At 35.5% G+C, this 25,459-nt stretch overlaps 2 protein-coding genes and 1 long non-coding RNA gene across 3 annotated transcripts; 2 read left to right on the plus strand and 1 right to left on the minus strand.

The window, feature by feature from the left end:
- The first annotated feature begins 311 nt into the window (after positions 1 to 311).
- On the plus strand, positions 312 to 16,665 carry LOC129750577 (guanine nucleotide-binding protein subunit beta-2). Its single transcript, XM_055745546.1, has 6 exons — positions 312 to 563; positions 13,272 to 13,717; positions 13,781 to 13,982; positions 14,059 to 14,188; positions 14,258 to 14,344; positions 16,324 to 16,665. The coding sequence occupies exons 1-6, from the start codon at positions 492 to 494 to the stop codon at positions 16,428 to 16,430; spliced, it is 1,044 nt and encodes a 347-aa protein (XP_055601521.1). The 5' UTR covers positions 312 to 491; the 3' UTR covers positions 16,431 to 16,665.
- On the plus strand, positions 2,152 to 4,750 carry LOC129750579 (uncharacterized). Its single transcript, XR_008738420.1, has 4 exons — positions 2,152 to 2,855; positions 2,910 to 3,365; positions 3,427 to 3,739; positions 3,798 to 4,750. It is a non-coding gene; the product is annotated as an uncharacterized LOC129750579 (long non-coding RNA).
- LOC129750578 (immunoglobulin domain-containing protein oig-4-like) lies at positions 16,479 to 25,417 on the minus strand. Its single transcript, XM_055745547.1, has 5 exons — positions 25,235 to 25,417; positions 17,670 to 17,799; positions 17,207 to 17,278; positions 16,976 to 17,125; positions 16,479 to 16,908 (listed from the first exon to the last, which is right to left on the minus strand). The coding sequence occupies exons 2-5, from the start codon at positions 17,781 to 17,783 to the stop codon at positions 16,750 to 16,752; spliced, it is 495 nt and encodes a 164-aa protein (XP_055601522.1). The 5' UTR covers positions 17,784 to 17,799; positions 25,235 to 25,417; the 3' UTR covers positions 16,479 to 16,749.
- Positions 25,418 to 25,459: the final 42 nt, after the last annotated feature.

A 25,459-nucleotide genomic window follows, 5' to 3' on the forward strand; every position in this document is an offset into this window, starting at 1 on the left:
CTCATGTCAACTGAGTTCCTACTTCTACCTAGTTGCTTTTGCCGAAACCTGCCAAGTGTAGACCACCTCGAGGACGACTAAGCGAAATTTATATCAAAAGAAGCAGTGAATAAGTAATCCACTAAAAGGCTCCCCTATGGGGAAAATGAGCCAACGACAACGTAAGGTTGAAGTCTGGTTTGGTCCAAGTTTTTGTTTTACTTTGAATAGCTCCACTTTCACCTATAACAAGACTCCAACAGCCAAACAGGTGCATCCTAAAACAAATTTAATTAGTAACGTGACCAACCACGATGGCCTGTTGACTTCAGCAACAGGCCTTCAGTTGGATTCCGTGCAGTCAGTCCGCATTCGTAGAACATCGTGAACAGCAGTCGCCAGTCGCCGGAAGTAACTCGTCAACGAAAAAAAAAAACCGTGGTGAATTTGTCGGATAATAGATTAAGAAACAGGAATTCAGTGATACTCCAGATTATCATCGATCATTAACGATGGCCCCCAAGGATGATGCCGAAGTGACCGCTCTCAAGAAAGAGCTGAACGATCTGATCGCCAAAATGAAGGTAGGTTAACAGTCGTTAGTCACGCAATCGCACGCATAAGGTGTTCATAATTGAATTACGAAATAAATTAGCAGTTCTAGTTTTCTCTGATTTTTGTCGGAGTGTCGACATGTTTTGGAACATTGTTAATATTTGTGTTGCAAGATTGTTTTAATACATTTACACAATATTTTATCAATAAGAGTTTCAAATTATAACAAGGATTTGATTTTGAAAAAAATCACTATTTTTTCATATTCTGCACATAAATTTCAAAGATTCTATGGATTCACGAGATCGGGTAATCTTTAAGCGTAATGGACACTATATTGTTAGATATTTCAATATCAATGCAATTTTATACTTTACGAGCTCCAAAAAATGACCCGAGCAGACTTTGATGCCTAAATCGATAGCAAACAGTAACCAAAATGAGCTATCGATGCCAAAAAGATAGCATAATTGAGTATCGAATTTACCCCGATGGCAAAATTAGGTTTGATCGACGCATCAAAACGTCAATATATGAGGCCGAACCAATACCTAAATGAGGCATTGATGCCAAAATGAAAGCACTGTTTGGTTTTGCGTTTTCCAAGATATCAAAACAAGGCATCATTAAGGTTTTGTTAATAACTAACAGATAAGGGAGATCTAAATTGGAATATTAATATGCTGAAATTCGATGTCAAACCAATACCAAAGCAAAGCATCAATAGCAAAATAATAGCACGATTAGGCGTTTATTTTACTGCGACAGCTCAATAAGGCATCGTCAAGGTTTCATATACTTTTGAAGATCAAAAAATTACTTCAAAATAATAACATGTATTGGAATTCACTTTTCTGCGACAATAATCTCGCTCATTAAAGTGTTTGATATAATTTAAACTGAAAACTATTATAACGAAGTCAGTCATTATCAGCTTAGTGCAAGCATTACTTAGTTTTGATTTCTCTGTCATATCAAAACTAGGCATCATTAAGGTATCGTTATTATATATTATCAATTTTAATTTCGGCGTTTGTTGAATTCTTCTTACTAAGATTTAAAAAAATAATCTTAGGGGGGTTTTTAACTTAATTTAAAAAAAAACTTTTATTCTCTATTGCATACAAACAGTGTATTCGAAGCTTTTTTCACTTTTTTTAACATTATTTTGCTTTATGCAGTTTTTTTTAAAACATTTTCTATCTTTAAAAAACTAATTCTGATAATATAATATAAATTATAAAACTAACTGGAATGCTAGGTTAAGATAGAAAAAAAAAATCAAATATGTATGCCCTAATAAAAGCAAAATTTGTTTCGAAATAAGTTTCTTAAGGCAGAAACACAATACAGCGTCGGTCGTCGCGTCACGTCAGCGGTCAACGCTGTCGATAAGTACTAAAACGCGGACGCGACGCACCCGACGATTTTTGCATCACAATTCATCGTCAAGAGTCATCTAAGATGTCTCTTGACGCTGAATTGTGATGCAAAAATCGTCGGGTGCGTCGCGTCCGCGTTTTAGTACTTATCGACAGCGTTGACCGCTGACGCGACGCGACGACCGACGCTGTATTGTGTTTCTGCCTTTACTTATCATTACTGAGTCAATGTTAATTTTCGTTGCATAAGAATGTGACATCAAAATGATATATCGGTAGTGAATTTTGAAAAGGGCGAATGCGCCAAATGTAAACAATCTGAGTTATCACCAGGGTGAAAAAGTACGTTCTATTCGTTCAGTCAGGTTCCCTCGAACTGATGTTATAAATAATTCTGTCACAGCCAAAAGCACTAAAACAAAACAATCATCAAAATTAGTATATTTACAAGAATTTTCGAAAAGAATATTTTTAAAAACGAGTCGTGCAACAAGTCACTACCAGACTCTAATTTAAAAAAAAAATTAATAAAAAAAATAAGTTTGTCTAAAAGTCATTTTAATTTAAAAACATGAGATAATCCGTAACCAAAAAGATCATAACATTTATCGTAGTTTTGAAGTTCAAAAAAAAAAGTCACTCCCTTCAATTTTTCATTGCAAGACATTAGATTTCAAGTTTTTACGACTGTATGATTTAACACAGTGTTTTGCTGTAGCGCGAAAGTCAATAATCAAAACAAAAACATAATAAAGTTTCCTGCCAGCAGCTGTTCGGCTGTTCATTCGGTCCGTTCTACAAAAATGGAACAATTTGCGCGATACCACTAAGAAATCCTTCGGGATAGTCTGCTGTTTGATTCTCAAAGGAGAGTAGAAGCTGTGCGGATAGTGGTTGCAGTGGACAGGAATACCGCCATCGGAAAAAGTTCCCGAAAAGGTAATAACTTCGCAATATGTGATGTGGAAATTCATTCTATTTTTATCATTGCAGTTAAACTATCCAGATTCGAATGCCCTTCTATGTATTCACCAAATCATCACCACACCCTCCTGGTGCGACTAGAACCGTCCCTCTCCGTGGTGTTTATCATGGACATAACGAAGCCCGAAAACTACCCTCAGCTCCAGATTGGGTTCGAACCAATTTCTCGAATTAATTTGGAAAATACAACATAGAAATTTCAGAGGAGCTATCAAGAAAACGTGATGGAAGGTGTCAGGCGCAGTACCAGTGTTACGGAATCTGCACGACAATTCACCGGAATTGACCGAATTTTATGTCGCGAGTTTCTGTGGACTAGCAGCAATCGATACTTCTTTCCTGATTTATTATGAGATAGCCACCAACAGCATTGGTGATGAAATCGAATTTCATCAAGGGGTACGGTCACTTTCGGAAGGAATGATAGCGCTGGATTCGATGTGCGAGACGTTTGGGTTTGGCAAGGTGAGTTGATTTTGGGAATTGAATAAGTGGCAGCATTTTAATCTTAAAAAAATTATAACAGGTGTTGTAAAGTACGAACGTTGCTGGGAGCTCCACACCCACATTCATCGGAGAAATGTGCTCTTTGAGAATAGTCTACCCAGCAAGCATCTAGAATAAAACATACAAACAACAATGGAGAAAACCTAATGGTAGATATGGACGAGAGCAAATTAAATGTAACGTTGATGTTACGGATGACGCCTCTGATTATGTTTGGCTGTCAAAAAATCTTTGTACGCAAACTTGATGAATATAAAATCTAGAGACTGCGTTACAACATTCATAGCTGATGAAATCCTTTTCGCTATCTATTGCTAGCGTCCGGGTGAAAGGTATGTAATATAAAAAATAACATAACGATTTAAAAATTCATATTTCTTCTATTTTTAGTAGAATTCCCATCTGCGGAGATGAAACTGTAAAGCCGCTCCGGCTTCTGCTTTGGAACCTTTCTGAGAAAAAGCTGCTGTATATCCTTCGAATTCATCATTAGTTTAGGCACCATGGGTCCCTGCTTGCTGTCATCAAACATGAGTACTCTTACGTTTGCGTCTCTGCTTTGGACTTGCCGAATCAAGTCCCAACATCATTGCCCGATTTGCAAAGGGAACATTGTTTAAAAAGTGGAAGACTTCCTGCAACACTGTGCCGTTGGCCATTTCACTGACCAATACGCGTGTGATTGTGGGATTGAAGAACGAGCTGATATTAATACGCGGAAAGACCAATCCACCGGAACAAAAAAGTGGAAGAAGGGATGGCAATGAAAATGTATCCGAAAATGGATGAACAATTTACTAATTTTTAACTTATATTGGCCGGAATGAAACCATATGCTCCAAGAAGAAGACAGGTTCAAGTAAAATGCGAAGATTAGAAATATCGCAGTTTCACACTGTCAATTTATGAATTGATATGTGTAATTATACCATTTTTCAAAAAACAGATTCAGACGTTTAGCGACACAGAATTGCAGCCGAATAATGATAAGACAAAGCCAAAAAAAAATTAACGGAATTTGTGAACTTATTCGAAAAAAAAAACAATCTTTACCTCATTTCAAAAGCAATAATTTTCTTTAAAAAAATTGTTTTCAATCCTATTGTACTGCAAACTTGCTTTGATTAACAAATTCACAGTTCACATAAGGAAATTAGATTTTTATAAAAGAACTAATGTACAGTTGCGTTCAAAAAAGAATGAAATCGCGTGAAGCTGCGCACCCACTTCCAACTTTGACAAGCTGCCATTTCTCTCTCGGTTTATATTTTTTCATGAAAATTTCACACAATCTAGTTCAACTATCCAACTAACACTCCACAAAATTTGAAGTCTTTAGAATGACGGGATACAAAGTTACAGCTATTCCCGTAAAAAAGGGAAATTTGAAATTGCTTCACTAAATTTGCTGTATCTTTGACAATTTTCATTGAAAAATCTTGAAACTTGGTTCAAAGATGTAAAAATGTTTGATCTAATATCAGGCCAAGTTTCGTCAAAATCGATGAACGTGATCAAAAATGGTGCCGGGTTGAAGATGAGGTTCATTATCGCCCAGCAGACGATTTCATTCTTTTTTGGACGGATGTTTGTATGGATGGTTCGTAATCTATGTATTCTTGGTTTTTTCATACACAAAACCAACATTTTTTACAAAGAATGTTGTAAATCGATAGGAACTTCATTCTTGCTTTGCTTAGAAATAGAAATTGTTCCAACAGAGCTGGTATTGAAACACAAGAGCGAATGGAATATTCGCGTTAATTGTGGATCAAATTTGTTTTTCGGTATAATTAGCAGGTCATTTCTGAAACTCTGTTCTTCTTATTTTGAAACATTTTCTCTTTCGAAACAAAGTAAGAATGAATTTTTTAGCAATTTACAACATTCTTTGTGATAAATTTTGGTTTTGTGAAAGAAAAAACCAAGAATACATAGATTACATGTTTTCCATACAAACATCCGTCCAAAAAAGAATGAAATCGTTTGCTGGGCGATAATGAACCTCATCTTCAACCCGGCACCATTTTTGATCACGTTCATCGATTTTGACAAAACTTGGCCTGATGTTAGATCAAACATTTTTACATCTTTGAACCAAGTTTCAAGATTTTTCAATGAAAATTGTCAAAGATACAGCAAATTTAATGAAGCAATTTCAAATTTCCCTTTTTTACGGGAATAGCTGTAACTTTGTATCCCGTCATTGTAAAGACTTCAAATTTTGTGGAGTGTTAGTTGGATAGTTGAACTAGATTGTGTGAAATTTTCATGAAAAAATATAAACCGAGAGAGAAATGGCAGCTTGTCAAAGTTGGAAGTGGGTGCGCAGCTTCACGCGATTTCATTCTTTTTTGAACGCAACTGTAGGTACCTTAGTATAACAAAATGCTGAACATTGTACCGACGCTGGACTGGAGTGTTAAACTCGTTGCATAACTAAAGGCGATTTTGAACAATATGATCTTTTTACCTTTCTCATTTGTCAGTTTGATGATAGCATAAGTGGATATCCCGGATATCCACTTTTATTTTTGTTGCATAATCAAAGGCGATTTTAATCATATATCTCGAGCAAACTTTTATGGCAAAAAAGTACCTAATTTTGCTATCATGCCTGAATTAAAAATTTTATATCATTTTGACGAATGAAGGTGAAGCAATACCAAAATTCGTGTATTGTTCACAATTTTAATATTGCACAGTGATACCTGATTTTGGTTCTGATAGAAGCTTAATGATGCCTCGTTTGGCAACGGTTAAAAAAAAAAATTTGATATCACAACGATGCCAAATTTTGGTTGTAAATAATACCTCAAAGTGGCATTATTTAGCCCTCAAAACTCGTTCTGGAACGTTGGCTAAACAAGGTATCATTAAGGTTTCAGTGAAACCTACACTTGCCATGATTGAGGTATCCATATATGAAAAGTGAGACCCAAATTTTGGCATTGTACCACCTTTATTCGGGCAAAATGATACCTCATTTTACTTTCAAGGCATGATAGCAAAATTAGGTATAATTTTGCCATAAAAGTCTGCTCGGGATCATTCAATTGTAATGCAGCGATATATTAGTTGAATTTCAATGCCAATCTTCAAAGTTCTAAAAACACGATAAATTCGTGCTAAGCTTAAAATTTAATTCCATTCTCGCCCGTGACAACTGAAAATCTTATTCCAGATGAGTCATACGCCTTATTCGGAAAAAAAATTTGTACTTTTCGGTACAATTTAAGTTATCAAGAAGGTTAATAATTTATTTGTCATTCATCCCTCGAATATCAAAAAGGTGATCGATGGATGCCTTTTTATACAACAACTTTATTTAAATAAGTACCAAATGCCTACTAGTTTTTACCAGCCACTTGCTAGGTTCTTAAGTGAGATAGGAGTAAGCCATGACTTTTGTGCGAAGCACGCGTTTTTGTTTTCGTCCATAATTTTTTTTTTAAATTAAATTAAAGTTAAACTGCAGATTTGAGAACTAAAAAGTGACAATGATTGAATCCGGCAGAAGTTGCCGGAGTGATTGGTACTTTGTTCTAGCATGCTGAAACCTGGTTTGGGAAGTTCAGAAGGAATCTAAACGACAGTGGGTCCGACCTAAGCAGTGTATTCGAAAAAAAAAATGCAACACTTTGATTTGCGAATAACTTTTGAATGCATGGATGAAACTTGATGAAATTTTCTATGAAGCTACCTAGTAATGTAATGTGTACGTGAACAAAATTTGGTGACAATCTGTCAAGTGGTTTTTGAGATGGCGTCCAATACTGAAGCTCATAGGCAAAATTTTTTGGGATCGAAACAAATCCAGAAAATTCCCAGCAGGAGACCTAGAAACAGCTGGCAATAAACTATTTGACCAAAATTCACATGGTAAATCGATTGAGAAGTCCTAGAGAACCCAATAGTGAGCTAAAAGTTGAATCAAAGTGAAAATTATTGATTCCATGAAGTGAGATGAATGTGAGAGTTTTTTTTAAGCTCAATCCGAAAATATGAACAGAGGATGGAATAAAATAGTCATTTTTTCTGACTTACAAATTAGCCTGACTTCATTTTTAAAAGGTAGAGAAGCTGCCCACCGGTGAAATAAACGGTGAGAGGTTTTTTTTAAGCTAAATCCGAAAATATGAACAGAGGATGAAATAAAAAAGTCAATTTTTTTCTGACTTATAAATTAGCCTGACTTCATTTTTAAAAGGTAGAGAAGCTGCCCACCGGTGAAATAAACGGTGGTCAAATCGTGCGCAAAATGTTTGGACTACTTGATGGAAGATATTTTGAAAAACTTCGTAATGGGCAGCAAAACAAACTCTTTAGTGGTCACCTGGCAGGTTTCCAACCAGAAACTTTTCGCTGGAAAGTCTTGCCTGGATGTTCCGAAGATAAACAAGAAGAAAAAATTGAAAATTTTAATGTCTAGTACTAACTTACTTTCTGTGGAAACTGCAAGTTACTCAGTCTTTCATAAGGATTGACACGATGAATGGCTAAACATAAAAAGAAGACGCCCTCCAAATGCGACCGTTTTCTCTGCAAAGCTCTTCAATAAGTCCCACACAGTTTATACTATGTTTAAGTTGGGACAGGAGCAGTGCCATTACGCAAAAACTCATTTTCATATATCTGCACCTACAATGTGCGGCCCATGTATATACTTTATCGTATTTAAATGCATTGCATAATTTTATTACGACAATCTGTATATCTCACCCTACAATGTGTGGCCCATGCATATTCTTTATCGTATTTGAATACATTGCATGATTTTATTACAAAAATACAATATAAATCAAGAATATGCGTGCTAATGTACCTATATGGCCTCAAAAATGATACGTATATGTTATGAAATCGCTCGGTACATCTTTGTACCTGAAAATAATCAAATTTTCGGACATGATGGAAAGTATTAGAGAAATATGAGGTATGAAAGACGTGAGACATGAGATCCAGATCGCTTCCTGAGACATGAGATACGGGATTTAAGACTGAGACGTATGACGTGAGATGTGAGACTTGAGGAATGAGACGTGAGATAGGAGAGGTCATAGTACTTTGAAATATACAAGGTAGGCCATTCCGCTCTCTTTAGACGTATTGGTAAGAGGCCCCGAAAAATAGTTATGGAAAAAACTGGCAAATGTATGGAATTTATCAAAAAACACATTTTCCTTAAAATTGACAAGAAATAAAATTATGAGAAAAATATGCACTGATGCATTTTAATGTAACGAACAGTATTTGGCTTTTCAACACCGCTAAATGCAATATGCAATGGGCTTTTTCTCGATTTTAAACTAAAATTTGATGATATTTTTGCCTTGTGGGGCCTTTTTCCTTTGTGATTTGAATAAAAATTCAAACAAATTGACTTTTCATCACATAAATACGAAGTATTTAAAATCATTTATCAAATACTAAACACAGACAGAAGAAAATATTTCATTGCTTGCTCTCCAAAAAGAGGGACGATGAAAATTACTTTTGAATGCTCATTATTTATGGTTCAGATTCGAAAATTCAATGCAAAAAATAGTTTCCGATGATCCTGAAGAATCAATCTTTAATCTGAATCCCTTTTCAAAAGAATCGAATGGCTACCGACGGACAAATTAATAATTTTGATTGCTATTCCATATAAAACTGCCAGATTTTCATAACTATTTTTATTGGTATGCAAGCATGCTGTGTACATACACGGAGCTTTCGAGTGGGGTTAAGCGCAATGGCCTACCTGTTATTTTCCATATACTATGAGGAGAGGTAAGGCATGAGATGTAAGACTTGAGCCGTGAGTCGTAAGATGTGGGACGTGAGAGATGAGAATTAAGACGTAAAAAGTAAAAAGTGAGACGTGAAATCAATTTCATGCCTTGCTTTTTATGTATCTTATCTCAAGTCTCAAGTGTAAAAACTCAGGTCTCAGGTTTCATATTTGAATTCTCAGGACTCATGTCTCAGATCTCAAATGACAGGTCTCATGTTTCTAGTCGCATGCTCATGTCTCACGTTTGATGTCAAACGTCTAAGGTCTTAGGTCTCTATATTCTATTCTCTATTCTATTCCAGCTTGGTCATTGATCCTCTTAAGAAAGTTTACATTTTTAACTTAGATCTAGAGTTTTGAATGATTTTGACACTTTTTTTAGAATCGTAGTAGCTTGTCCTCGTTGAGGACGTTTGAACGCCGTCGATACGTCATGATCAATTCCACAGATTTGCAGTTCTGCCAGATATATTCTGCATTCTCCAATAATATGCGTAACTGTGAGTTTTTTTTAACGCGTTAGCATCGTGTGACCAATTCGAAGTCTAGTTAGAGCACGTTGTTCTAGGGGAATCTTCCTATCCTTTCAGTGTAAACTGGTTTGATTCTTCCCAAGAACAGTTGCCGGTTACCTAGCCAATCTTCTTCCCATTTAATCTCCGATCTTATCCATGTGATGATGTCGGGCGCTGGAGTGTCAGTTAACATTCTCGAGCTGCTTCTACCTTCTTCAGCTAATTCGTCAGCTTTGCTATTTTCTTCGATACCTACATGGTTTTAGGTCTCATTTTTCATGTCTCAAGTCCCATATCTCAGGTTTCACATTTCAAGCCTCAGAGCTAGATTTTCTCACCTGTAAAAACTTCTAAATGTTTTCCATTAAAAAGAACTTATAACACTCAGAAAAATACTATTAGAGTATGGTGGGGTAAAAGTACGACCTTAGTGCTATCCTATTTTTAGAAAATTTTGCCAGTAGTTTTCCAAAAAAACAAGAACAGCATTTGATTCTTTAGACTTTTATCTCTCTTCTACAAAATTATGAAGATAATCGATCGACGCATTTGATAGCAGTAGTGAAAATGCCTAACTGCTATCGAAACGTACTCTTACCCCACCTCGGGGGCAAAAGTTCGAATGATGTGGGGTAAAAGTACGACCATTCAAAATTCCACAGTTCTGCATTAAGTCAAGAGGAAAATTATTTTATATCAATCTTTGATTACAAAAGCAGCTCCTGTGCTCGCTTCTCATACAAATTCTATACATGGGTGAATAACCTGCGCAAGTTTTCAGCTCTTCCCCAATTGTCCATATTCATCAGGTTTACAGAATCCAGTTCTCATCGAATTTGAGCAATTTTTCGCGCGATGAAGTCTTGTAGAAACAAATAAATGCGCTGATGTTTCCAGAGCATTTAAAAAATAAGTTTAAATTTTTCGTTCAGATTTACTTCAGTAGACCCTTCGTACTTTTGCCCCATTTGCAGTTCGTACTTTTGCCCCTTCATGGTTTCTCATAATTCACAGTTTATTGTGCAGAACGGAGACATAGTAATTAAATTCTTTCTTCGGCATTCGATAGTGATTAAAACCAACTAAAAAGAAACATTAAAACTTTCATTGAAAGCTAGACTTTTGATTGCACAAACATGTTTGCCGTTATTTGAAATATTACATCATTCAAGCAAAAAAGCTACTTTACCTCATTTTTCGGACTATTTTCAATTTCTACGAAAAAAAAAAATTATGGTTGGTTGTTGGCAGTTCAAATCACTATCAATCCACGCCAGAGTTTTGAATTTTACTGTTCCCGGTTTGTGATAATCCCAAAACGTACTTTTACCCGACTCGTACTTTTACCCCACCTTACTCTATGTATGCCATAAGATTCTCTTATGAAGTGGCGCCATAAGAAAAATTAATGAAATTCATAAGATTGTCTTATGACGCGAATGAATTCTGAAGATGAACGCTACTTCAATGAGAGGTTGTTGCTTTTCATAAGAGATTCTTATGGAAATAGTAAATCACTTTCTAATAAGAAAAATTCTAGATATTTCATGCTGAAAACATTAACTTTATTGTTTGCCAAATTTGTTAAAAATTGAATCCTTCATGGTCACCATCAGCAGCGCATCAACAGACGGCTCCATCAAATTTATTTTTTCTGCATCCTAATCTTCGACCTTTTGTTTTTTGGCGATCAGCTTGCTGAAAAGTAAACAAATAATGTATTTTAGTTTACTAATATATTAACCGATCACACCAAACACATCAAATCGAACTTACCATTCCGGAGATAACAATAACATTTAACATTGAAGGGAAACTATAATAACTATGAACTGGCGATTGATTGGTACTGTTAGATGATGAAAAAAAACTGATGCCAGGAATGAATGTGTTCATTATTTTTTCACAAAGCCGTTTCTTCTATTTTTCATAAGAACATCGTGTGAAAATTGAAAGAATTTCATAAGACTCTTATGAAACATTATTTTACACTAAAAAAAGCGGTTCATAAGATGCATCTTATGAAAATTATAATAAAAATTTGCCTGAGTGTAAGGGGAACTTGTCTACGGTCGGACACCGCCTATGGGCGGACATCATTGATTTTTCGAAAACGCATTATCCTAATAATGTGTTAACCTAATATGGTGTTTGAATTATGGTAATCCAATATGCAATATAGACCAATGATAGATTTTGCTAGTAGTTTCGGCTTGTAAAATGTGAATTGAATTGCATATACCTAAATATTATCGTTTGTTTGTTTTCTTTCGGCAGATAACAAAATGATTGTTCAAACGAGATATTAGAAAAATAAAAAAAAAATACGATTTGTCTTTGACCGGACACCATATATTCATAATTAAACATGATTTCAACATGAAACCTGGTAGTAACAAAAAGGTTGTACACAGAAAAAATGTTTGACTATTACGTGTCACTGAAAACTGCAACCTTTGAAATAAATCACCTGTAATTAGCAAAACCTGTAATTATAAATTGTTTTCCGTGAAAGTTTACGAAGATTCATTTATTATTACAGCAAATGTCCTGTAAAAAAGTTGTACACTAAAAATTAAATGTCACGTAATCATGTTTTCGACCTGTAAAATTACGGTAAATGTCCTGCTCCTTTTTGTTACAGGACATTTGCGTAATTTTAAAGGAAATAATTTTTGCTGTGTAAGGAGTTAACTAGAATTTTGGTCCGTTTTTCTCGTATAAAATTTAATTCAACTGCGAAAATTTTCTTTGCATTTTAAATTAAAACTTATCAATTTGCAAAATTGTGCAGCCCTTTCTTCAGTCTTGTCATATAAGTTAAGGGAGCGTGAACGTTGTAATTTTGACTTTGAGATCAAACGTGCTGTGAATTAAATTCTCATTTTTCTAGTAGACAGATTTCAGAGTAGCAACAAGAATGTTGAAAAGATTTGAAGTTGATCTACCGTTTACTAAAGACATAAATTGGAACCCTTAACGGAAGAATGAAAAACTAATAGTTGTTCGTGAAAAATGTGATGAAAGTCTGAACAACTTTTCAGGTTGGTTATGAGAATCAGCATTGTCTATAGAAAGTTTCATTCTTGGCGAAGTAGCATGCTAAAAGCGTCCCAGGTACGGATGAGTAAGCTTTCAAGTTACTGCTTCATCGGACTTTTGGTTATTATTTGATTTTGATTCAGAAAACATAGTGGCTCCAGAGAGCTTATATCGAACACATTTTAAATTGTTTCATTGTTTCAACGTAGTCCATTAAGTTTTGCATTATCACGTTTATCGTCCAAGTTGTGCTATACTTTTTTAACACTTCGAGCAAAGGTCGTTTTATTAATCAAGAAGTTTTGATTTCTTATAAATCAAAAACGGAAACCAAGAACATTTACAAATTAATCACGAACCAAATTCTGCTGGGAAACGACTTATAAGGATTCCGTTTATAGACAAGTTCTCCTTGGGGAGTTTGTCTGCACCGAAACTCACCAGAGCCAGACCAAAATCGAAGCCCATACGCCGTCCGTATGTCGATATCCAATTAGGCTAATTTTTGCTACTGTCCCACATTCGCAGGAGGACCAGAAAAAGGCAGCCGACTGTACGCTAAATGACAAATGTTCCGATATGGGAGATGTGCCGAAAGTGCGTATCAGCACGAAAAAGTTCCTGAAAGGACACATCAACAAGGTTAACTCGGTACACTATGCAGGGGATTCGAGGCACTGCGTGACGGGCTCGCTCGATGGCAAATTGATCATCTGGGACACGTGGACCGGAAACAAGGTACAAGTTATTCCGCTACGGTCGGCTTGGGTCATGAGCGTGGCATATGCCGATTCGGGGAATTTCGTTGCCTGCGGTGGAATGGACAACATGTGCACCGTTTACGATTTGAACAATCGAGACGCTCAAGGCAATGCCAAAATCGTTAGGGAGCTGGCTGGGTACGAGGGGTTTTTGAGTTCCTGTCGATTTTTGGATGACACGCATGTGTTGACTGGGTCAGGTGATATGAAAATGTGAGTCGGGATGACTTCAATTCGACAGCTCGTTTGATAGACTTTTTTTTAATTTTTCCCTAGCTGTATCTGGGATCTTCAGGTTGGCAAAAAGACATCAGAATTTGATGCTCACGCCGGTGACGTTGTGTCCATCTCGATGAGTCCGGACAAAAACACCTATGTGACGGGATCGGTCGATCGTACTTGCAAGCTGTGGGACGTCCGGGAATCGACACCGAAGCAGACATTCTTCGGCCACGAAGCCGATGTCAATAGCGTTAGTGTGAGTATTTTTTTGAAAAAGTTTTTTTTATTTGAATAGCTTTATTCTAATCTTTAAAACGGTTTCGACAATCCAGTATCATCCGAGTGGATATGCCTTCGCCACCGGTTCGGAAGATAAAACGGCTCGACTGTTTGATTTGCGATCAGATCAACAAATCGGACATTACGAGCCGCCAAACAAGAGCAGTGGATTCACTTCTTGTGGTAAAGAAGAAAAACTTTTTGATCGAAAATCAAAACAGGTTACAACAGAAATGATTTTTATTTTTTTAGCACTTTCCCTAAGTGGAAGATACATTCTATGTGGATCAGATGACAACAACGTTCACATCTGGGATTCCATGAAGGGTCAACACAATGGTAAATATTTGAGTATATACATATATACGAAATTAATTATCTATAGGTCATTTTTGTCATTTTTGTCATTCGTTTCGTTTTTGTCACTTTTATCAGTTTTGCCATTTTTGTCATTTTTGTCATTCGTTTCATTTTTGTCACTTTTATCAGTTTTGTCATTTTTGACATTTTTATCATTTTTGTTATTTTTGTCATTTGTGGTATTTTTGGCATTTTTGTCATTTTTGTCATTTTTGTCATTTTTGTCATTTTTGTCATTTATGTCATTTTTGTCATTTTTGTCATTTTTGTCATTTTTGTCATTTTTGTCATTTTTGTCATTTTTGTAATTTTTGTTATTTTTGTTATTTTTGTCATTTTTGTCATTTTTGTCATTTTTGTCATTTTTGTCATTTTTGTCATTTTTGTCATTTTTGTCATTTTTGTCATTTTTGTCATTTTTGTCATTTTTGTCATTTTTGTCATTTTTGTCATTTTTGTCATTTTTGTCATTTTTGTCATTTTTGTCATTTTTGTCATTTTTGTCATGTTTGTCATTTTTGTCATTTTTGTCATTTTTGTCATTTTTGTCATTTTTGTCATTTTTGTCATTTTTGTCATTTTTGTCATTTTTGTCATTTCCGTCATTTTTGTCATTTTTGTCATTTTTGTCATTTTTGTCATTTTTGTCATTTTTGTCATTTTTGTCATTTTTGTCATTTTTGTCATTTTTGTCATTTTTGTCATTTTTGTCATTTTTGTCATTTTTGTCATTTTTGTCATTTTTGTAATTTTTGTCATTTTTGTCATTTTTGTCATTTTTGTCATTTTTGTCATTTTTGTCATTTTTGTCATTTTTGTCATTTTTGTCATTTTTGTCATTTTTGTCATTTTTGTCATTTTTGTCATTTTTGTCATTTTTGTCATTTTTGTCATTTTTGTCATTTTTGTCATTTTTGTCATTTTTGTCATTTTTGTCATTTTTGTCATTTTTGTCATTTTTGTCATTTTTGTCATTTTTGTCATTTTTGTCATTTTTGTCATTTTTGTCATTTTTGTCATTTTTGTCATTTTTGTCATTTTTGTCATTTTTGTCATTTTTGTCATTTTTGTCATTTTTGTCATTTTTGTCATTTTTATCATTTTTGTCATTTTTGTCATTTTTGTAATTTTTTTCATTTTTGTCATTTTTGTCATTTTTGTCATTTTTGTCATTTTTGTCATTTTTGTCATTTTTGTCATTTTTGTCATTTTTGTCATTTTTGTGATTTTTGTCATTTTTGTCATTTTTGTCATTTTTGTCATTTTTGACATTTTTGTCAGTTTTGTCATTTTTGTCATTTTTGTCATTTTTGTCATTTTTGTCATTTTTGTCATTTTTGTCATTTTTGTCATTTTTGTCATTTTTGTCATTTTTGTCATTTTTGTCATTTTTGTAATTTTTGTCATTTTTGTCATTTTTGTCATTTTTGTCATTTTTGTCATTTTTGTCATTTTTGTCATTTTTGTCATTTTTGTCATTTTTGTCATTTTTGTCATTTTTGTCATTTTTGTCATTTTTGTCATTTTTGTCATTTTTGTCATTTTTGTCATTTTTGTCATTTTTGTCATTTTTGTCATTTTTGTAATTTTTGTCATTTTTGTCATTTTTGTCATTTTTGTCATTTTTGTCATTTTTGTCATTTTTGTCATTTTTGTCATTTTTGTCATTTTTGTCATTTTTGTCATTTTTGTCATTTTTGTCATTTTTGTCATTTTTGTCATTTTTGTCATTTTTGTCATTTTTGTCATTTTTGTCATTTTTGTCATTTTTGTCATTTTTGTCATTTTTGTCATTTTTGTCATTTTTGTCATTTTTGTCATTTTTGTCATTTTTGTCATTTTTGTCATTTTTGTCAGTTTAATCAACATTGTTAGCCATTTCCTTGAGGAATCGTGTCATTTTATTTCGAAAAATTTCCAGATATTAAATAGACAAAATTTTTCTTTCTTCCACCCAGGAACACTAAGCGGTCACGAAAATCGAGTCACCTCGATCTGCATGGCTCCAAATGGAATGGCACTGGCATCGTGCAGCTGGGATCAGCATGTTCGCATTTGGGTCTGAGGCGGGACATTCGAAGTCAAGTAACAGACAAGTGAAACGGAACCATGCTACGATTTAACATAGAAAAAATTTCTTCCATAATTTATTGTTCATTTCAGCCGAAGTCAAAGTTGACAACGAATCGTTTCCGAAAAAACAAATAAGGACATTCACTAATTAACACTAATCATGATTGATGTCCATTGAGATGAAAGTTAAAAACATTAAAGATATAAAACATTGTTATTACACAAAACCCTCTTGCTTATTCTTTCAATACCACTAAAAACACAGTCCTGCCAGCTGATGCTTCGCCCCCAACTTCCGGTGGAAGATGGCACTAATCGAACGCAATCGAGAAATCAGTTTTGAAACTCCTCCGATCGATCGAGTACATATTGTCGGCGGTGCATTCGTAGACTCCGGCATCCATCTGCGTAGCGGGATCGATCTCAATTTTCGACTTCACCTTATCCTTGCCGATGTACCATTCGTGAACCTAAAAATAGAACAAAAATGTCATAAAAATTAGTGTGATTTGAGTAGGGGGATCCATAAATTCCCACATGAAGGTATAGATGGCTGAAGATCTCGACGCCATCCTTGAACCAGGTTATGGTTGGCCGTGGCGTTCCTCGGGCTACACAGAGAAAAGCAATCTTGTGCCCCAACACGTATTCATAATCAAAGTGTGAGGCCAAAGTGATTTTCGCTCCCTGAAAGCACGAAGTAAAGTGAGTGTTGAAAACGGTTTATTATGCATTGCGATTGTTGTCTCGATCTTTGAGCGATCTTACGTTATTATTGTTGTAGTACTGGTCGGATTCCGGATCTCGATATTTTCCTGTAATTGGCAAACCAATTTGCATCTGAAAATAAGACGAAACGAGTAAGTGTGTTCTTAAAACAAACAATGAATCCACAACGAGGGTGTTCCAGTCACATGTGTAAGTCCGACTAGCCGAAGAGAGTAATTTGGCAATTTTCCACTTTGTCCCGCTGTTGACTAACAGGCCACCCAACACGGCGCTTCAAATGTTCTAAGATCTCATCATCATATGTGGTATCTTGTTAAGTTTAGTAGATGAGGTGAGATGAGGGACCGCACCGACATCCGACATCTATTAACTGTTCTAGAACAAGAGATTTGAAACACGAATTTTTTTTATCTACCGGACGACACGCGGATTACATGTGGCTTATTCACCCTCATGAAGGACACATTTCGAGATATGAAGGTGAAAGGTGTAGATTACTAACCCTGGATTTTGTGCGACCTCGAGCGCGACCACGACGTGCCGAAGCATCTTCTATCAGAACAATTAGTACGACCAGCAGCATCAGACAGATCGATGTTTTGTGGATGAATTTCATAGTTGCGCCTTAGTACCTGGAAATTTGTCAGCTGCATATGAGTTATCCGTTCATTGATCAACCATGAACGATTCACGTTTTCACCTCTTTTTACATGAATTTTTCGATCATTTCAAATTCATGGACAAACATCTACCATCATCATACGTCGATTCTCAATTCAATTTTTGAAATGGGGCAATCTTATGTTCATAGAATTTTCATAGAAAGTTTGAAAAAGTTTGCATAAAATAATCAAAATTTACAAACTTTTGGCTTTTGTACATATAGAGCACACAAAGACTTTAACTGTAGATCATGCTGACGAATGTTGACAGCATAAATACAAATTAAAATATCGATTATCGTTTCTTTCAGAAGGTGCAGTAAGCATCCCAAATTACTCGAATACATTCGACCTTGTCTGGATATTTTATAAAATTCGAGGCAAGTCCGGTACAATCCGGATTATCAAGGTTGCCGAAATCACAGATAAATCTGTTATTTTACAGAATTTTGAACAAATTTTCATCACAGAATCTGTCTCAAATATCACAGAATTTTGTGAAAAAATCACAAACTTCACAGATTTTTTTACGAATCTTTCGCGTTCAACACAGATTTTAAGAAACACATAGCATTCGAAAATTTATTTTTATGTATTTGTAAAACTTTAAGTTTTGATTTTTGCGTTTAAAGACGATTTTTGAAACTAGTTTCAGCTTAATAAACATAAAAATTTCAAGTATTTTTCATTCATTGTATAAATGTATTATTCCTGGATTTTGTTCATATTCATTCAGAAAACTTGAAATCAAATACCCGTTTCCCAAGTTTTACACAAAAAAAATGCCGGAAAGTGCTCAAAGTGCAGCGCGTATATTCTAAAAAGCTCGCAGGTGGCTTTTGTGGTATTTTATCCCAGAATTAACCTAAACGACGTTTCAGAACTTTCAAACCGTCATGTTTTGTAGATTGAACTTCGAGCTTCAGGTCAGGCAAACTTACTTCCCTTCATGAGCAATTGTTAATCCTTCTGTGAAACCACTAGCTAGAACCAAATTGGAACGTGTCCACAGTTCGAGGACATGTCATAGAACTATTCTCAGAATGAAAATTGATTGATCTACCCCTTTTCAGGGTGTTTGATTGATCTTTACCAGGGAATTAGGGGAACATGCCCTATTATGCGCCACCTAAGCGAATCGCTGATTTTCTATGTATTCCACGTACAGATTGTGTTAAAAATGGGTGTAATCGTTGAAGAAAAGTGTTTTCTACAAATGCCTATGATTTTATATATGAGACACTTTGACTGAAAAGAAAATCAAAATGGACCAATCAAAATTTAAAAAAAAATTAAAAGTAGATTTTTTGGGCTGAATTAACGCTCAAAATATGGTTTTAGACTTTTTGTTCATTTTCAATGAAAATTGGCCTTTTTGAAAAATTAATGCTATTTACAGCCTACTACGATTGGCGCGTTATAACGAGCGCATGGGCCGTGATAGAACATACCCATAAAAAGCATACCTTAGCGAGTTCAGTATGATTTTTTAGCACTAAATCATAGTTTAGAATCTTCTCTATCAATGTGTCAGAAAATATTGTCTTATTCGTTTTTCTCTGCTTGGTGACACCTTATTGAAAGTGTTTTAAAACTTAGATCGAAATGAAGAAAAACCTAAATTGTGAAATTATCACGACACAGGGGCATTTAAGGAAAAATTCATACTTGCCATGGCGTATCACAGCATTTAAAACAAATTGGTAATATTTTGCAGGCTTAAAATGTTTCAGAATCTTCAAAACAAGGGTGGCGCATATGAACTTTTCCCCTACTGGTAACCCAGACCTTCAATAATGCAGGTTTCTGTCGCCTGGTGGCTTTTAATACATCTGCATAGGTTCGTGATCCGTCTGGCCACCAAAATCTGTAGTTCTGTTTTTCATGAGGCGCTGTACGGCGACAAATTCATCGGTAGAAAACACGTTATTCTCTCTAATGTGTGTTGTGAGCCTACTTGGTTGAATCAAAGCAAACGAAAGATTTCCTTTAATGGGCGATGGAATCGAAAAGTTATTCTTTCTCTCTTCAAGAAAAACCCGTAAGATCTGTTAAAAGTTGGGTGAAATTTAAACTATTTTCTGATTGAAAAAGAAAATTAAAAAACTAAACGACTTGACGCAAACATGTGGTTCCTCCATTGCCAGATTCTTAATTTTTTTTAAGGTAACGCTTTAAAGAATCTCAACAAACACTTATGAAGAGCTAAAGGGCGAACACTAATTTATTGCGACACATCCAACAGGGCATAACTTTTTTACCATTGGGTTCAAATCAACCTAATTTTGCACACATTCTCATTGATGTTTATTGTTTACATGCTGTCAAACTCGAAGTCGTGTTTTTCGATTCAACGAAAATGGAGGTGAAACAACGCGAGTCGAGAGAACAAAATCTTTCCAAACACCTGGAATTTCCTGACCTGTCGCATCGGCAGTTGGGAAAAATATTGAACATCACCATTCAACCGTCTCCAGTGTGTTTAGGGCTTGTGATATAGCTCAGTTGGCAAGTCTGTTGTCTCCTGAGCCGATGTCCGCGTGTTCGAGCCCAAGAGTAAACATCGAACACAGTTGTACCGGATAAGTTTTTCAATAACGATCCGCCAACTGCAACGTTGATAAAAGTCGCGAATGCCATAAAGATGATAAAACGACTATAATCGAAACAAAAAAAAAAAAAAAAACGTCTCCAGTGTGTCGAAGCGGTTGACGTTGGACCACGGCAAAGGAGCTGGAAGAAAACCGGGACCGGAGAGCAAAAAAACGGAGGGAAAGGCGAAGCGGATGTTTAAAGCAAATCCCAATGTCTCAAGCCGTGATTTGGCTAAAAAGATCGGCATGTCGCAGTGCTACGTCCAGAATGCAAATAAAAGAGCTGGACTACATACATACAAGGTAGAGAACTTCCCAAATCGCGATGAGTGGCAACAATTGACATCTAAAACTCGGGCACGGAAGCTCTACGAGAAGATGCTGACAAAATATGGTTGCTGTGTGATGGACGACGAAACGTATATGAAAGCCGATTTTATGCGAATTCCGGAGTTGGAGTGATTCACCGGCAAGAGCAGTCGAAGTTCGCCTCCAAATGTCTCGTTTGGCAGGCCATCTGCTCTTGCGGACTAACCCAGTAAGCGCGTCCTCTCAAAAATCGACAGAGAATTCACAAAATTGAGTACTGGGTATCCCGAATTAGGAAAAAACGGTTAAGGAGTGAGCCTTTCGTGGCAAAGGTCACAGTAAATGGCGGGATCTACAAATCTGAGTGCCTCGAGAAGCGCCTTTTGGCGTTCTTGCAGCAGCATGACGAAGCTCCGCTATTTTGGCCATGATTAGCCACTATTCTATAAGTGTCCTGGAGTGATATGAGGCCAATTCTGTCCATTTTGTTCCAAAGGACATGAACCTGCCAAACTGTCCGGAGCTGCGCCCGGTGGAGCAGTACTGGGCAATGTTGAAGCGGGAACTTCGGAAGAGCAAGAAGACAGTCAAAGAAGAGAAGGACATGTTAAGAAAATGGAAAAATAAACTGTGAAACTGGTACCGGATGGCTCAAGGCTCCATCGATTCACTTTTCTTTTGATTTTTAAAGTAAATAGCTATATGTATGAAACTACCCTGAAATTTTGGTTTGATTCTAAACAATATAAGAAAGTTGACATGATATTTTCGGTGTAGCAATAATTTCTTCAGATCAGGTGTGGTTTTTTTTTTTCATAAGTACAAGATGGAATAAGCTAAACAAGTTTCTGAATTCCACTCTCTGGAGCCACGATTTGGGTAAACTTAAATTAAATGTAGTGACTTGGTTCAAGCAGGTTCAAGTGAGTGTCAATATGACACTATTGGAAGTTTGCCGGCTTGTAGCTTAATTCGGTTGCATCCAAATTTTAAAAAATCCTCGGGGACCCTCAATGAATTCTTGAAACCTTTAATTTTGCATCATTACTTTTTTTATGGACGCACCCTGAAAGTCCAGACACTTGCTGAGAATCGCCATTTCTCTCTTGCTTCTCAACCGATTTGAATAAAATTAATAGTTTATAAAACCTCATAATATAATTCATTTATGTTTTCTCAGACAATATTCAGCTACAACTTTTCAGTTTTCCGGTATTCAAACCCTAAGAATAAAAAATTCTAAAAAACATGCTTCGGAAAAAAGACTGTAGATCAGCTACGGAATGCTAAAAAAAAGGTCATTTAGTGTCCTTATCTCTTTTGGGTAAAGTAAATGTTGCAGCGCTGATGTGATTATTCCACTAGAATCGGTATGAAATTCCTGGTGAACATAAATTTATTGTGGAAACCTTGCGTTAATATACTCAAAATCCAGGCAAAGTTGAATTTAAATGTTTGAAAATCTGAGAAATGGCAAATTGACAGGAAGTTCGAAAAAAAAACAGCTACTTTTGGCAGGAGTGTCAAAGACACTCCAGGAACTCTAACGGGTACAAATTCCTGGAACGGCCTGAATTCTAGGGTAAAGTGTAATCTTGTTTAAACATTTTTATCTTATATAAATTTACTGTCTTCCAATCGCATCGTAGTCATAAGTTTTCATTTGATTTTAAGAAAAATCAAATGAAATCTGACTCTCCGACATAACGCTAATCACTGGTTTAAATCCAAAAATATTCCTATACATTCATAAACACCTGAAACCTCGTTCTGTTTGCTAGAGTTTCCCCTAATATAATAATATTTGAGTAAGCATTTTGAAAGGATGATTTTGAATCAAAACATGATCAACAGAGATGAACGTTCTTTTGTTTTTTGTTGAACAGTTCTGTTTTTGTAATTTTTTTTTTGCCTCTGAGTTTTTGTAAAGAGATTTCCACTATTTTGACTTATGAGTATTTTGCTTCATTGTATTTTTTTTTAATTCTTCCAAGTCGAACAATCAGTTGGGAAGTGGAAAACAAAATATCTCGTGTTGAATGAATCTTTAGAACGCTTTTTTTTATATTTTTGAAGTAAAACTTAATCAATTAACGGCAAAACGGCTTTTTTTTATTTTGAACAATTTTGATTTATTCATCCCTGACTTTTTCGCAAGGACAATTGAAAGCAAAATAGTAAGTTTCAATCATATTTTTAATTCAGTTTTTTTAATACGTCACATGAAAATTTCTGGAACTATAAATTGAAAGTCTTTCATAGTTTTAAAACAAGCTACTGCATCTCATTCCATAGTTGCAATCTATATATATAAAAATGAATTTCTGTCTGTCTGTCTGTCTGTCTGTCTGTCTGTCTGTCTGTCTGTCTGTCTGTTCCCTATAGACTCGGAAACTACTGAACCGATTTGCGTGAAACTTGGCAGGTGGGGGTATTGGAGGCAGGGGAAGGTTCCTATTATGGTTTGAGACCCCTCCCTCTCTCATGAAGGGAGGGAGGGGCCTCCCAAACAAAAGACAATTTTTTGCATAAGTCGAGAACCCATCAAGCAAATGGTATCAAATTTGGCATGGGGTGATATTTGGGAACCAGGAATATTTCTATGAATATTTGGTACCCCTCCCTCTTCTTAGTGGGATGATAGGAAGGGGGGAGGGGGGCTATCTTACAATTTTTCATATAACTCGAAAACTAATCAAGCTAATGGAACAAAATTTGGCATAGGAGGGTAGTGGCCGTAGTGGAATACGGAAAATGGTTCTATGATTATTTCAAACCCCTCCCTCCTTCCAGTGGAGATATAGGAAGAAGGGGGGGGGGGCTTTAACCACTTTTTTATTGCATAGCTTGAAAACTACTCGAGCAAATGAAACCAAATTTGGCTAGGAAGGGTATATGGGTACGATAAATAGTTCTATGAATATTTGGTACCCCTTCCTCCTTCCAGTGAGGATATAGAAAGGGAGGGGAGGGTGCTCCTTTACAATTTTTAGCATAACTGGATAAATAATCAAGCAAATGGCACCCAATTTGACGTGGGAAGGTATATGATTACGATAAATGTTTCTATGATATTTTGAGAACCTTTCGTCCTTCAAGTCGGAAAATCTTAAGGGGGGAGGGTCCTCCCATATAATTTTTACATCCCTCGGGAACTTACTAAGCATATGAAATGAAATTTGGGTTGAGAGGGTATTTGAGCACAGGGAAGGTTTATGTGAATATTTGGTACTACTGCCTCCTTCCAGTGGGGTGATATGAAGGAGAGGGGGAGGGGGGGGGGCTCCTTTACAATTATTCGAATTACTCGAGAACTAATGCAGCAAATGGAAACAACTTTGGCATGGGAAAGCTTTGGCATGAATACGTAAAATGGTTATTAGCTTATTTGAGACTTCTTTCTCCTTCAATTGAGAATGCAGTTAGGGAAGACGGACATATATGTATGATTGTTTTGCATAAACCAAAAACTTATCTAACAAATGGAACAATCATTCAATTTAGCAACTGGGGAAGAATTTGGCATAGGAGTGTATTTGAATACACGGAATGTTCAATCTTGATCCTGTTCTTCCAGGTAGGGGATAGGTAGGAAGAGCGGCTCCGATACAAATTTCATAGCATAACTCGACAACTTATAAATCAATCGAAACCAAATTTTGCATGAGAGGGTATTCGAGCTCAAGATATGTTTTTTCCGGTAGTTTAGCATCACTACCACAAATCAGTGGAACGATATAGAGGGAAAAGAGGGCATTGATAAAATTTGTTTAATATTTCCAAAACTTATCGAGAAAATAGAATTAAATTATCATGGGAGCAAATTTGTGTACAAGCAATGTTTCTTCGATGGTTTGAAAACCCCTTCTCTTGCCAGAGGGGAGATATACAGTAGGGAGAGGGACACCAATTTTTTGAATAACTCAAGAACTTATCGAGAATGGGGCCATATATGACGTGGGATCGTATTTGTATACAAGAAGTGTTTTTCTGATGTTATGAGACCCACCTTCTTTCAATTAGGGATATAGGAATGGGGGTAATTCGTATGATAATTCGAGAACGGATAGGTAAAATAAATGTCCCATGATTTTATTTTGTTACTGAAAATGCTCACATGATAGTTTGACAAAGTTTCATATTTATAAAAAAAATATTTTGGCATAAGTTATAAACTTTTTAAGCAAAGAAATTCAGAGTCATAAAAAGGATTAAAACACGGATTTAAAAAAAATAATTAAGATTTTAAAAATCAAAAAAATTGCAAATTCATTTTGAAAAAAAAATTTAATGATATTGAAATTGAACTTAAAATTTTGTGCAAATAAATAACAAGTTAAATAACTAGGTACCACAAGTTTCAAAATTTTTGAAGGTGTAGCAAAGCACACCGGGTCAGCTAGTTGCAATGTAATATAAAAAATCATCCATTCTCGAGGTAAACGTGAATCGAGCACAAAAATCACTGAATCAATCCTTGATTTAATTGGTTGTTTTAACACCTTGATATCACTGTCTTTTAACACCCCCGAAACTTTGAAAGCCCGGCGATCAAACGTTAACGAAAAACGACCGTTATTAATAGCGTTACACTGAAAATTATCACTTTTGGGAAATAAACGATCCGGACTTTGAATTCAGGCGACGACGGTTTCCGTTTTTGCGTCCACTTTGTCTAGCAATCCGATTGAAAATACCCGAAGAATGACCCGCAATGCCTTTCGGAA

Source organism: Uranotaenia lowii, chromosome 3 (genome assembly GCF_029784155.1).
Source record: "Uranotaenia lowii strain MFRU-FL chromosome 3, ASM2978415v1, whole genome shotgun sequence".
Taxonomy (NCBI): domain Eukaryota; kingdom Metazoa; phylum Arthropoda; class Insecta; order Diptera; family Culicidae; genus Uranotaenia; species Uranotaenia lowii.